The sequence below is a fragment of the Leptosomus discolor genome, chromosome 1 (genome assembly GCF_034619465.1).
Source record: "Leptosomus discolor isolate bLepDis1 chromosome 1, bLepDis1.hap2, whole genome shotgun sequence".
Lineage (NCBI taxonomy): Eukaryota > Metazoa > Chordata > Aves > Leptosomiformes > Leptosomidae > Leptosomus > Leptosomus discolor.
This window is the reverse complement of record NC_141391.1, coordinates 139358826-139382392: the sequence shown is the minus strand read 5'-3', so window position 1 is coordinate 139382392 and position 23567 is coordinate 139358826. Positions and strand designations below refer to the sequence as shown.

The 23567-nt window shown below is 42.8% G+C and overlaps 1 protein-coding gene across 2 annotated transcripts; it reads right to left on the bottom strand.

Annotated features, from left to right (window-relative positions):
* Window positions 1-3469: 3469 nt before the first annotated feature.
* Window positions 3470-21948, bottom strand: CDPF1 (cysteine rich DPF motif domain containing 1). 2 transcript variants are annotated; one of them, XM_086466061.1, is made up of 4 exons: window positions 21925-21948; window positions 11485-11608; window positions 9273-9384; window positions 3470-4144 (listed from the first exon to the last, which is right to left on the bottom strand). In XM_086466061.1, the coding sequence occupies exons 2-4, from the start codon at window positions 11595-11597 to the stop codon at window positions 3995-3997; spliced, it is 375 nt and encodes a 124-aa protein (XP_086322187.1). In that variant the 5' UTR covers window positions 11598-11608; window positions 21925-21948; the 3' UTR covers window positions 3470-3994. The 2 variants fall into 2 exon arrangements, with proteins under 2 accessions (XP_086322187.1, XP_009954702.1); XM_009956400.2 differs by lacking the exon at window positions 21925-21948 and adding an exon at window positions 21136-21150.
* Window positions 21949-23567: the final 1619 nt, after the last annotated feature.

Below are 23567 nucleotides of genomic sequence, written 5' to 3'. Positions count from 1 at the left end.
AATGTGAAAATTACATAGAGCTAAATATGATGATGCATTCTCAAATGTTACCAGCCTACTGATCTAGGTTGAAAAAACTTGAACTAAACATTTTTCTTATTTTTTACATTCTGATTTTTTTTTTTTCCCACCTCCTTTAAAAATGAGGTTGAATCCATAGTATTTGTATAGAGACTGGTAGGAACCGATGTGCTTTAAAAAAAGTCATCCTTTAAGATTGAATGTAAACACAGTTAATTTGAAATATGGTTTTGCCTTAATGGTTTTAAAAAAATAAAGTATTTTTAAAAGTGAATTTAATGACTTGTGCTGATCTTTTATTTCCAATAAAGTAATTTGCTGTAACGTCATGGTTTTGAGACAAACATTCTTGTTACCCTCTGCTGGCTGCCTCTGTATGTTATGCAAAGCATCTGCCAAGTCTTAACCGAGTCCCTCAATCAATGACCCTGCACGCACGAGTAGCTTTTATGTGCATGAAAGTAGTTCTGCTCCGCGCTCGTGTACAGCCACGTACAATCTCAACCGATAGCTTGTGCAAATGTTTGCCGAATCAGGGCCTGGGGAGTGCAGGGCGGTGGCGCACCTGGCAACGGCGACACCCGTTGCTCCTTCGGCGATAGTACGTGTGGCGTGAACGTGTGTTTGGCGCTGCTCTACTGTCCTTCGGTACTTGAATGATTTTTGCCTTAACCTGATTTGCCTTCATTTGTTATGCAAAGCCCTGCTTCAGAAACCACTTGGCTGCTTAACTTTATACCAGGGTGTAATCATGCTGATTCTCAGTCGTGAACAAGACTGGGTAAGAAACCTTTGGTGGGATTGCTGCCCCGGGTTTCGTTGGGTTAGCATCAAACATCTGTTAACAACTTGTATTATGTTTACTACATGAGATGTGCGTATTGCAAGGACATTTAAAGGTGGAATGATATCCAAAGCATCTTTAAACTGCTGATGCTTACAGATTTACTGTTAGGCACGCCTTTTAAATTAGGAATGAATATGTGTAACATATGTGTGTATATATATATATATGTTGTATGAATATTTATATATGTATTTCATCAGTTTGTCTGCTGACCCACCGTCCTGCTGTGTCCTTCCATTCTCTTTGTATGACCACTTTGAGACATTTGCTGAATTCAACAGGCATTGAAGGCACTTCTCCGAAAGTGCAGCATACTAACTAATTTGATGAGTATGGCTGCAGTTAAATCAGTTGGGAGGACATGTCACAGATAATTGTTTTCCTTCAAGAATCTGGGGATCTATTAAGCTGGTAAAAGAGTGCTGAAGTGAAAATTACAGCAGAGGGCAAGGAATCACATTCCTTCATCAGCTGTGCTCAGGAGTATTGACGGCCTGATTTTGAGCAGCAGAAAGTACTTGGAGAACCTGATGAAACCAAACTGTAAAGGCTGTGCATTTCTTGAAGAGTAGGGCTCATGGCTGGTAAGTTTGGGCACGATAGCACTTGGTCTGTGAAATCACCTATATACCAAAACGCGATGATACAGAGACCACAATGCTCAGGTTCAATGGGAACATAAGAATGTGGAATACACACATTTTAACAGCTGGACACAGATAATAATCCTTTGTCATCCCACAAAATACCAACCTGCACGTAGGGCAGCCTACTTTCCCTAAAGCATGGGCCAAAGATGACAGAACGTGTCTGATGGCCCTGGGCTACTAAGCCACTTTGTGGTACTTGGTAGAAGTATGCTTTTCTTCACCCAAAAGGTATGCATAACCAGGTAACTGTGAAGCAGAGGTATCCTTCACTTGGCTTTTTCTGTTGTACTTGAGATAAATAAATGAGCTGTAACATTCTGTAGTTACAGATTCTGCTCCCCTTTAATACTGAGTCCCAGTATTCCTTCAAGAATCTGGGGATCTATTAAGCTGGTAAAAGAGTGCTGAAGTGAAAATGTAGTTAACACTACAAGTACTTAAATGGGGGGGGGGGGGTGGTGGTGTCATTTCTGAGGGCTTTACGTGATTCTTCTGTCATATCATGATGGCAAAGATGAATAAATGAGTTAACTGCATTTTTCTTAAAGGGCACAGAGGAGGTTGAACAGGAGGGAAAAGAGCTCAGAGACACTAGATCCCTCCCAGCACATTAGCGGGTGCATCTCCCAGTCCCAAGACAGGCTTGCGTGTCACACAACCGAAAGGCACATGCTCCTTTAGACGGGCACTGCACTAGCCAGGCTTTTAAAACCGACTTTCAAGCTAAGAGTTAAGATACAACCTGTTGCAACATTGTGAAATACAGGAAATAAAACATTCTAGAAAGACATTTGCTGGTATAAACATATTATGTGATCTCACATAACTATGTTCCTTTTTGTCAGCTTGATTATAAGACTACAATTTTAACATGGAAAAGTGCTGTGACTCTCTTCCTAGCATCTCTCATTCTCTTTACAGTTGTGGTTTCAGCACAGGGTTTGCCTCTCTCACTTGTACAAAGCAGAGGGATACGCTACAGCTTTTAAAATCGGTGTGTCTAACCTGAAGCTGAAATTTAAACTGCCCATTTTAAGTAAGTTTAATATCACTGTCTTCGAAAGCATAGTCTCATTACTGCAAAAAGGAATCTGAAATGTTGACTTTGAACATGGATCTTCTACTTCACAACCAAAGACGTATATGTATTTTATGTCTTAAAGCACCTAGAGCTTGCAAAGGATACTAATAGGTCCATTATCGCTCCTCTAGTAACCGCAAGAAATTCCAGTCCTCAGAGGAGACCAATACACTAGGTTCAGAAAAAAAAAAAAAAAAAAAATTCCTGATTTCTTTTAATGGACACATGCATGGTTCATTCTACTAAAATGATCAAGTTTAGATGTGACATATGACAAATAACATAGATGGAAGAACTGACAGGAGATGTTAATGAAGGCATTAACAGGTTCTGAACCAATGACCAACAAAAGCTTGAGTAAATGATGTGATTTGGTGATTAGGGAGCATTCTACACATATCCTTAAGGTGCGTGGCTAAGTTGTTTTACATAAATACCACCTAAATCTTCCTTGTAATTAAGACAAAGTCAACACAGATAAGTGTGAAGCTAAATGCTGTCTCCCTAACAATTTTTTACCCTTTTTTGACTGAAAATATGTTTCTGAAATCCCTATTCTAGCTGCAGTTTAATCACCCAGTTCAGGAAAGAACAGAGCTTATTAATTGAACTTTCGATTCGCGGAGTAACTGATGTGAAAGTGAAAAGGAAGTCAGCTTTACTTGTAAAGCACAAACTAGACATATTAAGGGTCCTCTCTCATTGCTGTATTGACATGGACAGTGACTGCAAGTGACTTGTAGCTTTTTTTTTTTTTTCTATTATTATATTGGTATTTTATTGTAAGAGCACCTACCTTCAGAAGTCTTAATGCTGTGATAGTACTGAGGTTATCATCTTGAAGAATCTAGATATTTCTATAGATATCAGTGACATTTTCTCATAACAGTTTTATTTTAGACTTTAAAATAAAGCTTTGGATTCCTTGCCTACTGTAATCTCATCAGGACAGCACTGTCAGTTAACAATTGGTGTATACTGACTTTCCTGGATGTATACTGAATTAAGCCGGATAAATCTGTCTCGGATTTTCATAACACTGTAGGAATGTCAAGAACAACACAAAACACTGAAATAACAAATGTGAAAATTTGGACGCGGTTCCTATGCTATATGCTATTTAGTTTCTTACTACATGTGTTCCACGTAGTGACAACTGACTTGTCTGCCTTTCTTTCTGGCTCTCCAACACCTTAAGGCCATACTGCTGGCGCTGCAATCGCTGCATCATGGTGATGTTTGCAGCCAAGCTTCACGTTGTAAGGAAATGTGTCACTGTGTTCCGTAGTAGTGAGCTGATGAAGGTCACTTCTTCCTAAGGAGCAACATGATAGTCCCCAAAAGGAGAGAAGAGAAACTCCAGCCAAAGAACTGTCTCTCTTGGTCCTTCAGCATTTATGTTCTTGTATCTGTTTTTTCACATGGGAAGGATTTTTGCTGGGGCTTCCTTTTACCCATATCTTCTTGTATTTCCAAAGGAAAGGCCTTTAGGTTTTCATTCACACAGGGGAGGCAGAATCTTTTGGAGTAGAACAGACTACAGTCCTGTAAAGAAAATAACATTGTTAGCAGGATACAGAAAATGGAACTGCTTAAGTTCTTGTCTCATTAAACCACGTTTCTATTTAGATTTCTTCTAAATTAAATTATTCTTCTAGGTTGAAATATTCCAGCAATTTTGCTTCTCCTATTCAATAATTCTAACATCTGGTTAGCGCTAACTGGGTGACATGTTTTGTTCACAGTTGTTTTGGTTAGCAACTGTTACAGACCCCATAATTACTTTTCAACCAGTTAGCGCTAACCAGATGTTAGTTATTGAATAGGAAGAAGCAAAACCGATGGAATATTTTAATCTATTTGCAGTACAGAGTTTGGACAACTGGAAGAGAAGCTTATTAATGTATTATTCCTTTGCCCTGCAGCGAGACTGAAGTCCATGGTTCTCCTGGCGTGCTGATCACTAAATTCCAAATAGGATTTAATGGGTAAGCTGGAGCTGGTGTTGCTGATGGATTATTCTTGGGGATTTAGGCATGAATAAAGACATCAGTCTAGATGGATCAGGACATCTTTTGGGGAGTAATGGATTCCATGCATTTCACCCAAATAGCAAAATTTTCCTCTTGCCATGGTTATTTGCAGCTGGCCTTTCTCTAGAGGCTTGACTTGGGTACTTCTGTGTTTCTGTTCTTGCTTTTGTTTCCCATGTCACTATCTGGATTTCAGCAGTAGATTCAGCGGATGATTACATCAAAATCACAATCAGCCTGCTTCCGTGCGACTTTCAAGCCTGAGAAACAACTTCTCTTCAGCTATTGTCCTTTTCCGCACTGACTGCCAGGCGCCTTCATACTCAGAGCTAGTGTGAGGCCAGGGTCTCTGAAAAGCCCTGAAACTGGATTTCAATTGCACAACCTCCAGAGCCTATTGTTTTTTGTCTCTTGGTATCCTTAATACTTTAAGCTGCCAATTAAAAATGGAAGATTAGAGTTTAAGTTGGCTCTGGTATTCTCGTTTGTATTGCAAAATGACACAGAGCTCCCCCCACCTCCAGGTTAGGTTCATGGCTCCACAGTGACGGACACTGCACCACTGGGTGATGGCAAAGGAGGGGAGAAGCTTTCCGCCCTTCTGCAGATGAGGAACTCTGCTGTGAAGACACAGCTCCTCAGATACACAGGTGCTCACCTTGCTTTCTTTCAGCTGAAATGATTTGCCAACTTTTGCTGATTTTGGGCAACGGGACTCACGCAAATCATGAATATGCTCCACTACGCATGTGGGCACTGGGTCCACGTACCCTTAGTCCCCCTCTCAATCAAGGGATTACTCAGCCTAGCTGTCGTTTCAAAGCCTGACAAATTACTACACATAGTGAAGCCCTTCTTTGACCATTACCCTGATAGGGTTCTCTGTTTAATCAGATCATTCTTTAGTATGTTTCAGCCCTTCCATGATCAAGGCAGCAGGGGGCCAGTGCAATTTCAAACTTAGTAGTCCAATTCAGGGAAAACCGAGCTGCCAAAGCATGCTGCCAGAGTGTTGTTTCTGTTTTGACACAGATCATGTCTGAAAGTGGTATATACAGGGATAGTACCTTCACCACACTTGTAAAGGAAACTCTATGTAAAGGAAGGGTTCTGCCCAACCGTGTCCAGGACTGACCCCACATGACTGGAAGTTGAGTGGAAAGCAGCTGCAGTATCACGTTTATCACTTATTACATACACTCACGTCCAAGGTCAGTGTTTAGTCACCTTCTGCTGAGGTGAGCAATAAGGGATGAAACTTGCTCCCTTTCCTCCTTTGTTCTCCAAAAGCCACCTCTTTTCTTTTCCTATGTTTAGTAAGTGTTGCAGTAAAAAAGAAATGTTTTAGATGACTAATATGGTCAGATTATATAAGTTCCTCTCCCCTTTTCTGAAAGTGAAACAGGAAGAAGGGCACGACCTTCCTAAGGACTTTTAAAAGCATTTTTATTATCTTCCTTTTTTGTGGGGTTTTGACATCTTTAAGACATTACAGATAATCACTAGAATTATTTCTGGTTGGACCAGAAATAATGGCACTTACCAATACACCGTGCTAAAGATCAGTTCAGTAGGGTGATGTATGCCGCAAACTGACTGGAGTAAATTAGCTGAGTGAGACTTAAGAGAATATTTGAAGTGGTGAGTTTATGAGCATTATACAGAACAGTTGCTAAGGACTTTTATTGGCACAGCAACTGTATGGAAAGACAATTCAGCTAGCATGGGTTGTCTCATGAAAAGCCTAAAATCTGATCTGTATCTAAGCCTCCCTAATACAAAAGCTAGCAAATTAAATCCAATCCCTTTGCCAAATCTAAGGTCAGAAAAGTCTTAATTTTGCCACAGGTTAGTCTAGTACTATTTTGAATTAACATAAAACTAGTAAAAATAGTACTATTTTGAATTAACGTAAAAATTAAAGCAACCTGTCACTGAAAACTTTCCATCAAATTGGTCCAGCTTCTCTGCCAAAGGGGCCCAAGACAGCATGATTTTCTCCAGCTTCAATTCTTATGTTGTAACATTATGGGAACAGTCCGCGCAGGGCTGGTTTAACAAATACATCCACCTGGGTCAAGTACAAGCAGGAACCAAAACCAATCCACAGAGACATTATCCTAACTTTGGCTTTTTCTACTGCCTTGGATAAGTTTTTACTTCTCTGGACTTCTAATTTTCCCTACATGAAAAGAATAGTATGTGTTTACCTACTTTGTGGTGTGGGTGTTTAAAGCACGAATTATCATTTCTGCAGATCTCTTTCAATGTTACCTAAGCATTATTGCCAAACACATTTTGAAACCATAGTCATATGTGTGATTCACTATCTGGCCTGGCCAGTTTGGTAAGAAATTTATTCTCAATTATTTACAATCAAAGTTTTGCTCTGAGTGGTATCATCAGGGGAATCTTGAAGACTCAGATAACAAGAAGTAAATGATTGACATATTTCCACAATAGGCAAGAATGTAAAAAAGATCAGAAGAGGCTTCTATTAGCTCGCTGCTAATATCCTTTATACATTGCCATGCCCTAGATTAATTGAAACAATTAATGAATCTTTTAAAAAAGAAAAAGCACCACCTTCATTCAGAAACGCACACAGCGTGGAAGAATACTGACAAGGCTGAAACGCTGTATTTCTGACAGATTTAACTGCCAGACTCAGAAATATCTGTTGAATCCTTCATAAATTCAAGACACTTCATTTGGGAATGAGAATAGCTAAATGTGTTCAAGTTTGCCCAAAATTAGTCTGAGTTGCTAATCCTCCGCTATTAAAAAGGAGGGATAAACCTGACATGTCAGGGCAGGAATCAAGCTCATAAGCCCAAACTGTCTGACTAGCAGCACTTGCCTCTTCCTCTGGCTGTGTGTGGGAGTGAGTCAACTACCAGCCAAGACAGGGACATTGCCACTAGGAAGATCTTGCTCACATGTGAGCTTTGTCTCCACACAACTGCCTTGAGCTACTTGGCTCTGGAAACTGGAGCCCAGCTATCAAAGATGTAACCAGAGAGCATTGGCACTTCATCTGACTCCCATGTAGTCCTCAGGTAGTTCCAGAAAGGAACAAAGAAAAAATTCTCAGTTGCAATCTCTAGTCTGACTTTTTGGTGATTTTCATTCATTTAAATGACAGAAGAGACTTCAGAAATAGGAAACAAACCTAATCTGGAAAAAGGTGCTATCACACACTCCTCTTAGGACAGTGGACCAAATCCATCCTGGGTGCTGACTCCCTGCAAGTCAGAATAGCAGCTAAACATGTCCAAGTGTGCCAATTTCCTTTTGGCTGTGTCTGTCCAACCTTCTAAATTTTGTCCGTGTAATTTGACCCTTTGTATTGCTCAAGAGAATTTCCTCAAGTCCCCACACACAAACTGTCTGGCATTGGCATATGAGCTCTCTCAGTTGCCCAGATTCTCTCACCTCATGCTCTGAGGAGGCCAGAGGTGTTATTTTGTCCCACCAGAACTACAATTGGCCATCAAACATGAAAAAAAGATTTCTACATCTTCACAAAGTCTTGAGCAGGTCTGTTTGTTTTAAAACCCCCACTACTGGCAGTAAGGATCATGTCACTGGCGCTGGCCCCTAACCACTGCGATTACAGAATGGGCTGAAAAGGTTGAATTTGAAAACTGCTGAAGCTGACACTTAAGACCAAGGTGTGCTCTCGCTAATAGCTCATGCTACTAGCTGCACTCTAGATTTAAGCACATTACTCTAGGATATCAAACCACCACTTTGAAAGAGAAGGGCAGGATCTGGCTGCTATTAGGGCAATGGGGTCTGGTATAACAAATACATGCCATTGTCCGTGTCAACAATCGGGTGACGTCACCTCATGGGTTGAGTCATGCATGAGTCCCGATTACTGCATGGGTCTCAAGTCTCTTTGAACCACAAAACTGGCTTGCTGAGGGAAAGGAGTGGAACCTGGCTTTTCTCAATTCCTCGCACTGCCTCAAAGAAGCCACCGGACACTGCTAATTGTGTAATAACTTGTCTTCATTTTTGCTTTGAACTCACAGCGAATAAAGGGGGCAGTTCTGCACTGAGGAGAAGGAATTAAGACAATTGTAATTTCACACCACCTTTCTGGACCACACTCAGATTTCAGTTTTAAAGTTGCCTACCATTTGCTACTCAAATGCATTTTTCTACAGAGTTATCATGGCATTGCACGACTCTCCTCCCTGCTCCCTTCTACATTAGCTTTTGCAAACAGGATAGCAGCCCTGTGCTGTGGATCCAAACAATCCATGGACATTTATATTCCCTTTATGGAAAAAAACCAAAACGCTACTGTTGGTATAGTATGATCTACTGAACCTTAAAGGGCTTGAAGTGATATGTGACCTCCCTTGCATTTCCTTGTGCTAGGAAAGGGGAAAAGAGCATGCGTGTTTGTGAGGCTGGACTGTGCTCATTTGTACATAGAACACTTAAAGTTGCTGATCATTTTAATTTAATATAAAGAGCTTTATTCGGAGGAATCCACAAGAACATACAATTAGCTTGCCTTAAAAATGGGCTGTTTGGGTTTTGGGCTGTTTGGTCTTTCTCTAACTGGTCACCAGGACTGGAACAAGACGAAATGACTGAAGAAGCTTGTTTTCCTCGTTACTTACTGGACCAACGCACACTGATCTGCTGCACAAACTGCAATGAGACCCAAGGATGAGGAATTTGTCCTTGTCAGGGGTGAAAGGATCCTTCATGACATAGCTTTCTTCCAAAAGCCTGCAAGAGAATAATTTCAGGCTTTAAAGAGTAGATTTCACAGTAGGAGAGAGTTGAAATGGGGAAACTGTGGAGGTTGAAAAGGTATCAGCCCTTTCTACTGGTGTTGTACATGAGGCAATGTAGCACTATTGAAGCCCCCTGCCTCTTCAACATCAACACTGTGGCTGCATTCAGTCCTATACTGCACTTTCTATCTATCTTCCAGAATTAGGGCAATTTGTGATCCTTTCAATGTTATCTTATGAGGATTTTCTCAGTGTTCTACCTTAAAAATGCAAGATAAAAAAATATTTTATGACAGGCACTGCTTAGCACGGCCAACTTCAGTACCTCATCAAGTTACCATTTCAATTTTTAATTAGAAGTTCTCTTACAAAGCTGTGTGCATGTGAGCATAAAATAAAAAGGTTTACTGCTCTTAGTCATGTCACTGCTGTAAAAGCTAAGGTTCCCACTCTTGAAAGAGGGGTATTAAGGGAGTTGCATTTATTAATAATGTGGCAACCTGCTTGGGAAAGACTAAGGCCTTATTCTTCCTGGGAGCTCCAGGAAAAACATTACAGGTCAGTTGGGTGTCTGTCTGCACAGGGCACCCTGCAAGGCAGGCTTATTCTTGGACTTAAATCAAACTTGCATTCTGTAGCAATATGGGGTACAATATATGCTTAGAAGGTATTCTGTTAACTCATACTGCCTTCTCCTTTTCTACACACACACATTTGTGTGCGTCTGTGAGTGTATTCCTTTTTCCCCTTTCCTCCCCACTCAAACAAAAAATGGTATGGCTCAAGCCTTCCACTGTTGGGAAAGATCAAGCGTCTTAACGCGGCGGATCACCTTGTCAACAGGTCTCCTAGTGTACAAAGGCCGGATTACCTTTGCAAAGCTCCCCTTGCAAGATCTACAGTCTTAATGTAGCCATCGTCGGTGCAGAGACCCGGCCATTGTACAAGCCTTCATGTCTGGCCTAGGTTTCCTCCAGCATTGCATTTGGACACATCAGTAGACCAGAAAGCAAGCCAATGAAGACAGCGTGTCAAGCTATTTCTTATATGCATCTACAGAAGTGTTATGCTTCAGTATTACTCTTTTGCCTTTTGAATCTCAGCAATCCAAATGAAGCTGAGATGTTAACACTGAGCTTGGATAACTAAAGGCAAGATTGACGTTCAGCTTTGATTCAGACTCTTTACAAAAAACGGACCTGATCAAAGGTGGGCGATCGCTCAGCTGAGAAGAGGGAAAACCAGTAGCAGTGTGGGATTTGGAATGATAAAAATGCAGCTGCCCAAGGAAAACAGTCCAGCAGGTGATCAACAGCTGCTTCCATTTTATAAGAAACTGAGCAGTGAAATGCCGAGTACATGCCTAACTTCCAGTTCCAGTGAATTCCTGACAATGTTTGCCTGATGGGTTCGTTGACCAGGATGGCCTCAACAGAGCTACTCGTACATTTAAAGCTAAGTGCTTTGTTTTATGGGAAGTTTAGCGTCTGCAGACAAAGTCGTAACTACATAGTTTCTGGTCAAACTATCCCTACTGGGGGATGTTTGGGGAAGATGGAAAAGGCTTTGGTCTCCTAAAACATAAATATGTACTAAATTTCCACACACTTTAATGTCATACAGTCTGCCAAAGGATTGTCTAATTCATGCAAAAAAGCATTGCTGTTCAAAACTCCACGTCATGTTAAACAGCTCTTAAAAAGTGTTTTTATCATATGTATTTAATTCACGCAGTGTTTACGTGTGGCCCAGCTGACACAGCTGTGAAGAAAGAGCTATTCCCAGAAATACTAGGCTGACAGTCAACAGTATTCTAGTAAGAAAATAACGGCGTAGGCAAACAGTAGGGTCAGGAAATATGTTAAATACAAATCTTTGCATGGTATTGAAGCAGGATGGGAAAGCTAATTTTTGTCTTTGCTATCAACGCTGACAATTTTTAACATTTCTTCCCTTTGGAAAAAGAAGGTCACTTTAAGTACCAAGCTTTACATTCAGGGGCAATATGGCATGTTGTTGGGTTCATGCAGTGCCTGTCGTTCCACAGTACAAGGCTTCTAATGCTCATAGCATAAATGAAGTCTGTACTTACACAATAGAGCGTGTGTTTGGTGGCTTCTGCCCATAGTACGTGTATGGAACTGTTAAGCCACACAGCTGACATGTGAACTCTCCTGTAGGCTGAACTTCTTTGGGAGCATCCATCTTTAGGCTACCTGCAAGAAAAACAAAAACCTTTTAGCTCCCAAATGCAATACTGGGAGCATGCCTGCAAGAAGATTAAACTGATGTGGGACATCTGGCTATGCAAATTAAAATCCAATGGAAAATGGATTATTGCAAACCTTGATTAGTAAACCTCTTCTCCGAAATCAAGTTGGTTTCCCACGTCCCAGTTAAATTTCCTAATTTCTTAACAGCAATATATGCCTTAATTCCAGCCTGGGAGCCTAACTATAAAGTTCACCTATCAATTTGGAACTTGATCCATAAAAGAATTTAGGTAATGAAGTACATGGCTGTGATCTGGAAAACCCTTTGCTCAACCGAGGCCTACGCTCCCTAAGTGCTTCCCAGGAAATGACTCCCTGTCTGCTGTGCAGAATCCCAATCCCGTTCTGCAATGCCTGTCTCCTCCCACAAACTGCAAGTGGAGCTGTGAAAGGGTTTGGGACCCTGCTCAGGACACAGGTACCAGAAAGGCAGGTGTTGCAGTGATTTACTAAATCTTTTTCTTTGCTTCTGGTCCACCTTCAGATAGAGCTTTGGAACCTTAACCCTGGCTCCTTGTTCTTATCTGGCTTCCTATGGAAATGAGGCTGATGTAATCACCTAGACAGAGTGTTGGCCCATTCAAGCCACACAGGACAGAGGAGAAGGCACCTTTAGAAAAGCTTAGGTCCTGTAACTTTTATGAAAATAGGCAGAAGAGGGAGACTGCTTCATCCTCATGGAGGATACCCACATATTTTTATAAATCAGAGAATCTGCACATAGGAAAGCTATTGTCTATGGTCTGAAAGACTTCAGACACCCATGACAAAGGTGTCGTTATCAGTCGCACGATTTAAAATGTAGGAAGCCATGCTTCATCAGCTTTGGTGCTTACAAGATGACTTGTTTAAAATCTTGGCCACTGACTTACACTTGGGAGCTTACCCTTCACTAATACCACTTTAGTTGAGTCACAGCCGGAGTTTTTCAAAAAGCATGGTGTGGCAAGTATGCTTTTAGGACTGATTTCAGTATGCGTGCATGATCAGATCAAACACAGTTAACCACGTGCATGCCTAAAATTTGCACCAATCCATGAATGAAATGTGATTGCTTGTTTGCAAACTGGCTATCTTTGCTCACCTGCACCATTTTCTTGAACAGACAAATTCACCTTGCAGTTAGCAAGAAAACTCAAGCTTTTAGCTAAAAGCCCTCATGCTTTTCATGGCATGCAGTTTTCTGCTGCAAACCTGTCAGCTTTTCTAAGTGAGGCATAGCTGGCATCAAGCTGTTAGGAAGGTGAGCACTAGGGACTTGGATTTGGGCAGTACCTCAGCAGTTAGGTTGTGTGTGCTCACAGCTGAGCAGATACAGAGCCTGCCAAAGGACAGCAGATCATTCCCACTCTTTCAGCTTTGCAGCCGTACCCTTCCCCTGCAGAGCTGATTCACAGTTCACTAAGGCCATGTCTCTATTTATGTTTTAGCTCAGCTCTGAGGTTTTCTTTGGGGACAAATTGCCTGACTGTCCCTGCTTACCACACTCGGTTTGCATCGCAGAGCAGTCTTAAAGCACACAAATCAGACAGTTTCAGATGAAAATAAACAGAAGGATGTGTTCCAGAAGCACACCTAACACGTTCCAGCCAGAATGACCAACTAATGGCCATGGAGTCTACAGGCTAGGACCAGAGGGAATCTGAAACATCCCAAAACATAGAGTGGGCAGCTGGTATCCAACATCAAACACCTTGATCTATGGTTTCACGCTTACTGCATCACACTAGTTAATAATGTAGTAACAAATAAAAAAAAAGCTACCTTTTTTTTTTCTTCCAATGTCTTTTTTCCCTTGTTTTAGGGAACTAAATTGGCTTGCAGAGGAACCCAACAACTGCTAACAGTCATACAAGGTAAGAGGCAAAACTGCACAGCCAGGAGAAAGGGAGGGCTGAGATGAGGGACCTGTATTTCCCTCTTTCAATGACAGTAAGCTGCTATTTCTGCTCACCCTATGTGGTGAAACTGAATCCTTAAGGACATATGCTGCGAAGGTGAACTAGGGGCAAGGTGAAGCAGAGTTGTGACAACTCGTCATATAATGTTCCAGAAGAGCAGGGAGCCCCAAGATCCTCAGAGCTTACAGAGCTTCATAACAGACACCCAGTTCAGAAAGCCCTACCCTGTTAAATCCTGAAACTTAATTTTGGGAATAATCTCCCTTACCCCATCATTCCTTCACCACCAGCCCTTCCACTGCCATTCCTGGCATTTCAGAAGAACAGGGCATTCTTCAAATTTAACACAAATGGGGCTGGATACTGGTTTAATAAATAAATCCAACTTGTGAAATACCTTAGGCAACTACATTTTTTCAAAAGTGATGTAACCCTTGGATATCACATATTTTCCCTACCTCACAGGGATGCTTGCAAGAATTTAATTAACTAAAGTGCTTTCAGATTTTTCAGTTAGATACAAGGCATGTACATGCTACCTATTTCTCCCTGTATATCAAAACTGGGATTCTTCAAACTATACACAAACTCAACTAAGAAGTCTTTTTGAACCCTGCCTTTTAGGATTACCAGGTAAGTCCCTCAAACATACCTAAATTTACCTTTTCTGTAGGCAGTCAGTAGTGACACCAAGACACCCACCTATCTGAATGAGATTCAGTTCAGAACATTGTATGCAAATTTTGTAATCAAACTTTTTTAAAAATGGGAAATAATTAACCCCACAGAGGTTGATTACGAAAAGACACTTGAATTAAATAGAGAAGACTATCATGGTGATCTTTACTTTAAAATAATGCAAAACACTACGAACAACAACAACAACAAAAAAAGAGTATTTATGGCAGTGAGGATCATAGACTTTGGAATGAATGTGTCCTGATTCCAAGTCAAAATAACAGCCCTGGGTTCAGAGCTGAAGTACGTTAGATACAGGAACACCTGCTCTCTTATAGACCATTGGCATGTAGGACAGAATCTGTTCAGTGACTACCACTGGGAAGGAATGACATCTATGTACAAACAGATTTTTGGCTATGCCAGTTGAAAAGCATATGATCCTGCCTGCAAGGCACAGATGAATTTACGATGCTTTCCATTTTACTCCCAGCTTACAAGTCACTGCTATCAGCTGTACCAAGTTTTATTTCACTGGGAACATCATTTGTCCTGAGAGCTCATCTACACAGCAGCACTTGGGAAAGTTAAGGTCACTGACTCAAGGTGTGAGGTTAATGAACGTACAGATTTCAAAGTGAATGTTCCCATTAAGAAGTAAAGTTTGCTATATAACAAACTAAAGCCATTTTCCTTCTGAAGAAAGAAAGGTAATGGCAAATGTAATAAGCTTTTAGTTTATGCACGTGCTTCATACCTTTAGTCTAAACCACCAAGCAAACAAGTCCCAAGATGCACTCTCTCACAAAGCTTCTAATACTTCCAAAAAGCTCATATGCAATCACAAGAACTGTATCTTTATGTCAGATAGCGAACGCACAGAAGCAATTCTGGGATAAAACCACAGGCAAGGCAGACATTGGTTTAGCACAAAGTAAGCTCATTGGTTTGGCCCTGTACACCACCTTAGCAAGATGCCTGATATGACAACTATGACAAGGTGTCTGCCTCCCCTCCAAGCAGGCATATGAAGCATGAATAAGAACTTGTTTCCCTCTAGCATATCAACAACAGGATGAAGGATTTCTTGAGATAAAAGTCTAGGGCACTAGTCCCTTCATAATAACGACAGGCAAATTTGTGACCTCAAGTGACTCAAATCACCACCAGTGCTACCACCGGCTTTTTCTCCTTTTCTTCCTTGAAAATTTTTGAAGCAGCACCATGTCCCAGTAACACATCAAATATCTGGCTGGCTGGTATGTACTGAAGAAGTCTTTTAGAACAGCTTGTTTAGGACTGAATTCTGCCCAAGCATTTGCATTCTGGCTGGAAGCCACAAGGTACTTAAAACACACATACTTTAAGCACATGCATAGCTCTTCTGAAATGAACACGGCTACCCACACATGCTTGATTACGAAGCAAACACTGAACTAGCATGCTCAGCAGAAACCTGCCAAGTCAAGCCCAGAATGCTGCAGGACGTGTGAGGCTGGCCCACGTGTCATGGCGAAAGGTAAAGCACATAGATTTGAATGCCATACTAAGGAAATAATTGCAGTAAAAGAAAGGCATGGGTTAGACAGTGCTACAAGAATGTTTCTCCATGCTGTCTGTGACTTTTACACGATATGGATGTGGGGAAATGGCTCTCAGAGCAGTTCTCAAGGGCCTCCTAAAAACTTCAGGGCAGTTCTGCTCGGAGCATGCTGCTAACAGGCCTAGAAGGCAGACTGGAAATAATAAATCGCCATTAAATTGTCAGGGTCAGTGGCAAAGTAGTGGCACAGATAAGTAATCTGATTTTCTTCACTTCAAACCTCATTAGCACAAGTCCTTACAATGCATAGGTTAAGCCCCTCTTAATACTCCACAGGAGACTCATATATTTCTGAGTCACTGATAAACTAGAGAAACTATACAAGAAACAAACTGCCCACAGGCAGACATAGACTTTGCTTTGAAAGGGTATCAGATAAAACCAACATTGACACACCTTTAATCCTCTCCAATTAAACCTTTGTTTCTTTTACCTGCAAGATTTTCCTGCAGTATCCGCTGTTGATGAAGATGACCTATTAAAATAGTCACAGCTTGATTCTCTATGGGAAGGAGTGCTCTCTATTAGAGGGGCAGAAGCCACCGATTTCATAGCCTGGTAAATACCAAGTTATTTTGCAGTGTCTGGTGTGATATAAATTTAAATACACTTCAGCACCAGGAATGCACTCACTGCCTAATTGCTCAGGTAATAGATGAAACAGCAGAACCCTCTTACTTGCTAGTTAATCCCCGGGTGAACAACTCTCTCCCTCCAGTTCCTTCAAGTTAGTGCCCTGAAGGCACATTTAGGTCACCTGTTGGCTGCCTCCCAGCTCTTCCTTTGAGGTGACTTACCTCAGGTTCACCTGAATTGGCGCAGGAACACAATTTCACCAAGCGTAGCCATTTGGAACTTTTACCCTTATTACCTCTCCCAAAGATCACTTGATTGAATTAAGCCTTCACTCATTGCAGCAACTTCTCCCTTCAGGCTGGGGGGACTGTGCTGGTATTGCTGTGCTCTCTCTGCTCTGAAGGAACTGAGATCGCTGCAGCACACAGGCTTCCCTCTAGGTATGGGCCATATAGCAGGCCCAAAGCCCTTTTTTATTTTAATGACAGCTTACGTGGATTCCCCATGGCAGTAGGATAAACAGCCTAGCTGATCATAAATGTGAAAGTGAGCATGTTTTCTGAACAGTTGTAGGAAATGTTTGAACAGGGTGTGTCAGAAGAAAGAGAGGAGTAATACAGAAAAGCAAATCAAAACCCTTCCTTAGGTAAAAAGGCTTTATGAACACAAGATTAATCTCAAAAAGGCATCTATTGGCAAGATGCACGATTTAACAAAGCTGAGAAACCAAAATCTAAAAAAATCTAGCCCAAGTACTCCTTACTTGAATATGGCAGGCAGCCAGCCCTCAATTAGACAGCATTTAATAAAGAAGAACCTCAAATTAGGTGAGAATTTAACAGCTTCACGCAGGAATGCTGCCACAAGGCATTAACCCGTATATACCACTGTCCTCTAGTGGACACATCAGAGCTGTGCAGCCGCGGGGACTGGCAGCATCACTGTTGCTAGCTGCAGGGAATTCTCGTTTCAGCACCTCAGCTGCTCAGAGTGACTCAGTCGTAAAAGCCCAGATAAATGGACCACGCAGTAAGAGTGAATGACAGAATAACAGCAAGCTGCCCAAGCACGCCCGGTAGAGGCCATCTCCATGTCCGGTTGCAGAGGCACAGCGAGTGGCGCATCTCTTTGCTGTGTAACAGAACCAACAATCCTGACAGAGAAGGGAGAACTAGTGTCTTTGGTTCTTCCTTTTGTTCCCCCCCCAATTAATCTATGGGTTTGTGCTCGATCCCCCTCATTCCTCTTTCTTCTCCCTCTCATACAACAGGCTTTCCTAAGCAGAGTACAAAGCTTGTCACGTCATCATCCATGATGCCATTCTAACATTCGACATGTAAAACCCCTAGAAATTAAAGGCAGGCAATGCCAGCTTGTTGCTCTTCTCACAGCACAGCACAGTTATAGGGACTTACTGCAGAGGAGGTAACACAGGAGATCCAAACGCCGAATTGTTCGCTGAAGTGAACATCAGTTCTAGATTACAGTTATTCCTTGCCAAAACAGGGAAAACAGACCTGAGGTCTGATTTCATGAAATCTCCCTTCTGCTATAGCCACAATAAATAAACATGTTACAGCCATAAGTTACCCCATGCCCTGAACTGGTTTTGTCTCCCTTCCAAACTACAGCTCCCTCTTACAGCTCTGTTAGATTAATATCCATAGTGGGGAAGAATAAGTTGGCAAGGCTCTCTTAATATATAAGTGATGATGATTGCTTCTAAGTTGTCCTTTGAGAAAAGTTACAGAGTGCCACACATGTACCATTGAAAGTATCAGCTTAGTTAAGCACAATCTAAACTTAGTGCAACACTTTCCAACAGAGTCTAAAAATAGGAACATCGAGATTTTGTGGAAATACATGAGGAGAGGCTAACACAGTGTTTTGGGAAATAAGACACTGCGACTTGACATGATCCTGAAATAAATAAATATAGCTTCAGTGATTTATCTCCCTACAGAACGCAGAATTGGTACTGTAAGGAAATACTCAGCCACCACTATGTGGAGCTGCATGTGACAATGTCCTTGCTGTGACAGCCAGTGCCCACTTTCCCCTGCAACTAGTGAGATGTTAATATACTTGGGAGAGAGAATTCTTTCCAGTAAAACGTGACTGAGGCTCTCAGTTTGTTAGGACTGAGCTCAAGTTGAGGACTGCATAATGAAGTAAACCAAAACATTCAAAAAAGAAAACACAAAACTACTGGAGCAGTGGGGGGTATCGGGTAAAGAGTGTCAGCTTCAAGAAAGCCTGAGAACAAAGATCTGTACCCACTATACATGCACATGGCCCCACACACCTTCTTAAAGGCATGCCCATTTCCTCTGAAAGACATGTTCCTCAAGGTTTGTTATCCCGACTATTCTGATAAGCAAGCATGAGAAAACACCAGAAAGAGCTATTTCCAGCAGGTCTGATAAGGCAAAGTGCACTATCACCCAACCTTTATAAAGTTTTCTTTTCCAGGGCACTTGCTGGGAGTTCCGTCACAAGAATTTACAAAACAGGTGCCTTGTTTCACACCTTCACGCAGAGGTCATTTCAGTTTTGCCCCTTTGGTTACAGTTTACAGCGAAAATTAGTCCCTCAGTCACAGCTAGCAGCTTCTACACTTCCTGACTTACACAGACAGTAAGTTCTTGTTTTCTAACCATGCAGCAATATGAAATAACGTGAATTCAGCCAGGCACAAACACCGTGAATTTGTAGCATGTTTTCAGGTTAGTCTGTTTGCTCCTCTCAGAAAGACTGCTTCCCCAACAGTACTCGGATTACTTTGCCTGAAAGATACGCAGGTACTAAGGCTGCACTTACTTCTTTCAACGCCCATCAAATAGGTGTCAAGGCACATACACAAGGACCACTTCCATAATTTTCTGTAGGATACAAAGAAATGATACTCGTTCTTAGACAGCTGGAGACTATTTTACCACAGACGGCCAGGCCCTTTGTTTTGTTTATGCTCTACAGTCTGCACAGCCTGTTCTCCAGAGCATGTGTGCTTATGCTCTTTCGTTTCAGAAGTTCTTTTGGACAAATTCACAGCTCTGTTCATCACAGGTAAAACAGGAGGAAGCTGCATTTTTCCACACGTGACAAATTTAACCATGGACGGAGATGTGTAGATCCTAGAACTCAGTACAACCAGAGTGGACTGCTCCTACCGGGTCATATGCTAGGAGGGCAGACATGCAAAATCTTTGCAGTTCTGTCTTTTTGCCCAAGAAGCTCAAAATCCGGTAAGAATTAGCAGGACCCTCAATGTGTCACAGATCTAAGTAACTTTCCTTTGGCTTCAGATCTTCTTCTGTTCAGCAAGCACAGATGGGTCTGACCAAGATTTCACCGAGGTCCAAGAGGAAAGTGCAGACTGCAGAGCAGAGCTAATTAAGCAGCAGAGTTGGTAGGGTCTTGATAGAAATTTTATACGTCACAGAAATTTTATATGTTTATATGCTAACATTAAGAGTTTTTTAAAGTACTGGCTATAGCTATAAATATATAGATAAGACTTAAGAATGCTGTAATGCTTGTTACAGATTTAAATGCACGTTTCCTTTTTTGCACATATGCATACCTCTAAGTGTGGTTAGTTAGTAATAACTTTACTCACTGTTAGGAAAGGTCTGACAAAATAAATGAACAGGTGGGGAAGAAGGATTAGTGGAAAATTATTATGCTATGTAGTTAGGAGGAGACTTTATAGGAGGCAGCATGGTTCATGTGTTAGCTGGCCAGTAAAAACGAAAACAGAAAGGTGAAAAATGCTTTCACCAGGCACTTGAGAATCAAGGAACATAATGAAACACTCACTGACCCTCCCTTGCTTTATCCTGGCCTACAGCAAAAAATGAAAACAAAGAACCCAAAACCATTGTAATCACACAGATAACTAATTTATTTCTTCATCCAAATGTCAGGTTTGTGCTTATCTATTGGGAGTTTTGAGGCTCTTTACAGCTTTTTTGGTTTATTGAGTTTTGTGCCAGTAAAAGCACTGCTTTAGCAAACAGGCTGGTGCAAAGACAATGTACAGGCTAGAAAGTTTAGCATCTCAACAAGCCTGGGCAGTAAATCTCCATTCCAAGTCAGGTTAACAGCGAAATCCAAATATTTTCCTATCATTATCATCAAATAAAAACCTTCTTTGGTCAGAACACCTCCAGGCAACCCCAGATTGCTGTGTCTGTGCAGAGCAAAACTTGCAGGGGATCCTACACTGTTCTTATGTAACATTGTCATATTTGCAGAGATCACAGATGCACGTCTTGACTCTATTTGAGGCAAGACAAAGTGAGACAAGATACAAAGTAATGCTCTAGTTATAACAGCTACTTTGCCTGGCAAACTTCTCCCTTTACAAGGGAAATTAAGGCATGAGATCCAGAAGCATGAAGGTCTTAAATTTCATTTATATAAAACACACAATTTCAATTTTAAGTATATAGTTAAAGAAGTGTAACATTTTCATGTTATAACTAGTCACGCTGACAAAAAGGGGTTCATAGCAATACAACTTGTAAGCTATACCAATTAAGCAAAATCAATCAGTATATGGTATACTCCTAGCTGTCCCTCCAAGGTGGTATATTGGTAACACTGCAGCAGGGGAAAAACCCTAACTGGTAAAAAAATTAACGAATGCACAAACCCGTGAGTACTGGTATAACTAACTACTAGTACATAAATCCAATTCTTTGACTCACAGATGCCCAGAGATGGAAGACAGAAAGGTCAGTTCCAACCTGAATGACTCCATGCCCAAGGCACAACTGGCTTTATTTTGATGGCATTTTGCACTGTTTATAGAGACTCCCACCAGCCCAAGCGCCCTAGGGACAAGTAATAGGTCAGCAAGCAAGTCTGGAAGAAGTATGAAGGAAAGCCACATGATTAACTTCTCTCCTTAAGCAGAGAGACCATTTCTAGCATCACTGAGATACTGAGATATTATTTGGGTTCTCAGAGCAGATTCCGAGAGAAACTGTGGCACCCCACCTCTTGTACATCTTGCAGACTTCCTACCTCCCTCTCGTTTTTCAAGAGGAGCTGAGTACCTGATTGTTTCCATGGCTCTACGGTTCCTTGAGTCCAAAACTGTGATCCCAACACCACCATGTTCAAGTGCAATCTCATAATGGAAATGCCCGACATATGACAGGAAGCGAGTTCCCTAACCTCCTCAGAGCTCCTTCTTCGCGTATGTTAAAAAGCAGTGCCCTCAAACAGCTCTGAACTTCCCTGGAAACCTCCCCCTGGTCCCCTTACGAGGCTGCATCCTGTAGCTCCAACCTCAACTCACAAAGTTCCCCAGAAAAAGCAATCTGTGGCCACCCCACTCTACTAAACAAAGACCATGCTTTATATTAAAACCTTTGCATAGAAAAAAAATCAGAATCAGGCTTTGACTCTAGATTCAGAATCATGAGTGTCTCCCGTTAAGCAGTCACCCTGGCCAGCAGGCTACTCTCTCTCTCGACCTAGGCTCTTCTCACATTTGCTTCTGCAGTTTGAAGGCGAGGGTCCCTCCACTCAGTTTACCTTAGGCTCTAACGAGGCGGGCACTCTGGAGGTGAGAAGCGCAGGTTTTGCAGGTTTTAAACCTTTCCCACTCCAAGCAAAGCAGGGGTTCGACCTCCGCTCTCCCACCTCCGCAGCAAGGCTTCATCTGCTCGCTGTCCTCCGTGCCGGAGAAGGCCCGTGCTCTGCCTCCGCGGCACCCGGTGGGCCGCTCTGCGTCCCGTCCCAAGCAGGGCTGCCGCCACCCGTCTTCCAGAGAGGGACCCCGGCTGGGGAGGAGAAAAGAGAAACCTTTTTCAGATCCCAGACGCGCAGTCTGGTGAAGAGAGATTAAAGATTCGTTCCTTTTATTTTGAATAATAATAACTATCAGCGGCAACCGTTCGCCGGCAGCTCGCGTTTCCCGCGCAGCCTGCACACCGGGGCCCGGCTGCCGAAAGGGCCTGGCCCCTGGCCCCTGGCCCCCGGCCCCCTTCCCCGGGGCGGGGCGGGCCGGGGCGGGGGAAGGCCGCAGCCGGGTGCAGCCGCGGCGCGGAGCCCCCCGATTTCTGGCACCCACCAGGGGCCGCGGCGGCCAGCACCCACGGGTGACGACCGGCGAGGGGGCGGGGCCACCAGGCCGCTTCCGGGTTTCCCGCGCTGACGCCGCGGCATCCGGGCCCAGCGCAGCTCCTCCTTAAAGGGCCAGCGCCGCGGGGGGCCGCGGGCTGCGCCGCTCGCCGGCTGCAGGTGGCGCTGTGCGCCTGCGCGGGGTCCCGAACGCCCCCTCACTCGGCTGCTTGGCGGGGAGGTGAGGGGCCGGGCCGGGCCGGGCCGGGCCGGGGGGGGGGGCGGCCCGCCGGGCCCTCACCGATCCCGAAAGTGGCTGAAGGTCGAGGGGGGGAAGGCGTTTGGGCTTCGGCACCGGCAGGCAGTGCCTGGCCGCACCCAGCGCAGCCAGGAGCGAGTGACTGAGGGCCGGTGGGCGACACCTGCCCATCAGCCGCAGCGCACCCCATAGACTCCCTGCGTGGCGACAGCACGCGGGATTTAAAAATAATAATAATTTTATAAAATATAATAAATTAATTTTAAAAATATATAATTTTATAAAAATATAATCATAGATACGATAGAACCCTAAGGTTGGAATAGACGTCTGAGATCATCAAGTCCAACCATTGACCTAATACCACCATGTCCACGAACAAAGTTGATAAGTCTTCCCAGTTGACTTGGAAAGTCTTCCCTTACAGGAGGGCACACAGTGAGCACTGCGCAGGTACAGTTTGACATTACAGAAGTCTGCTTTCACACACACACCACACACCCCCCAGCTATATAACGGGATTTTATAGCCCGCGGTTAATGCCTTCCAAAGGGACGCTGTTAACAAAGTCCTCTGCACACAAATGCAATGCGGTGTTGTGAAGGTGTATTTTTAATTGCCAGGTCGCACCCTGCTAACTAGTCCTGTCTCTTTTTTTTGTTCCTTATGCTCTGAGTAGGAAGGATTTATCGGTGTTTTCGGATCTCAGGGCATTTTTGCTCTTACATCAGCATGTGCTCAGCCAGAGGCAAGACTCCTGCTCAGACTGCAGAGCTAACTCCTTATGCAGCACCTCTGTGAAACGGGCAT

Bases quoted from the DNA above. Each gene is read 5' to 3' on its own strand.
- CDPF1 (XM_086466061.1), bottom strand. From the start codon at position 11,597: ATGGATGCTCCCAAAGAAGTTCAGCCTACAGGAGAGTTCACATGTCAG. The intron at 9,385-11,484 runs GTAAGTACAGAC...ATTCTCTTGCAG, and splicing joins CCAAACACACGCTCTATTGT to GCTTTTGGAAGAAAGCTATG. The intron at 4,145-9,272 runs GTAAGTAACGAG...TTTTCTTTACAG, and splicing joins GATCAGTGTGCGTTGGTCCA to GACTGTAGTCTGTTCTACTC.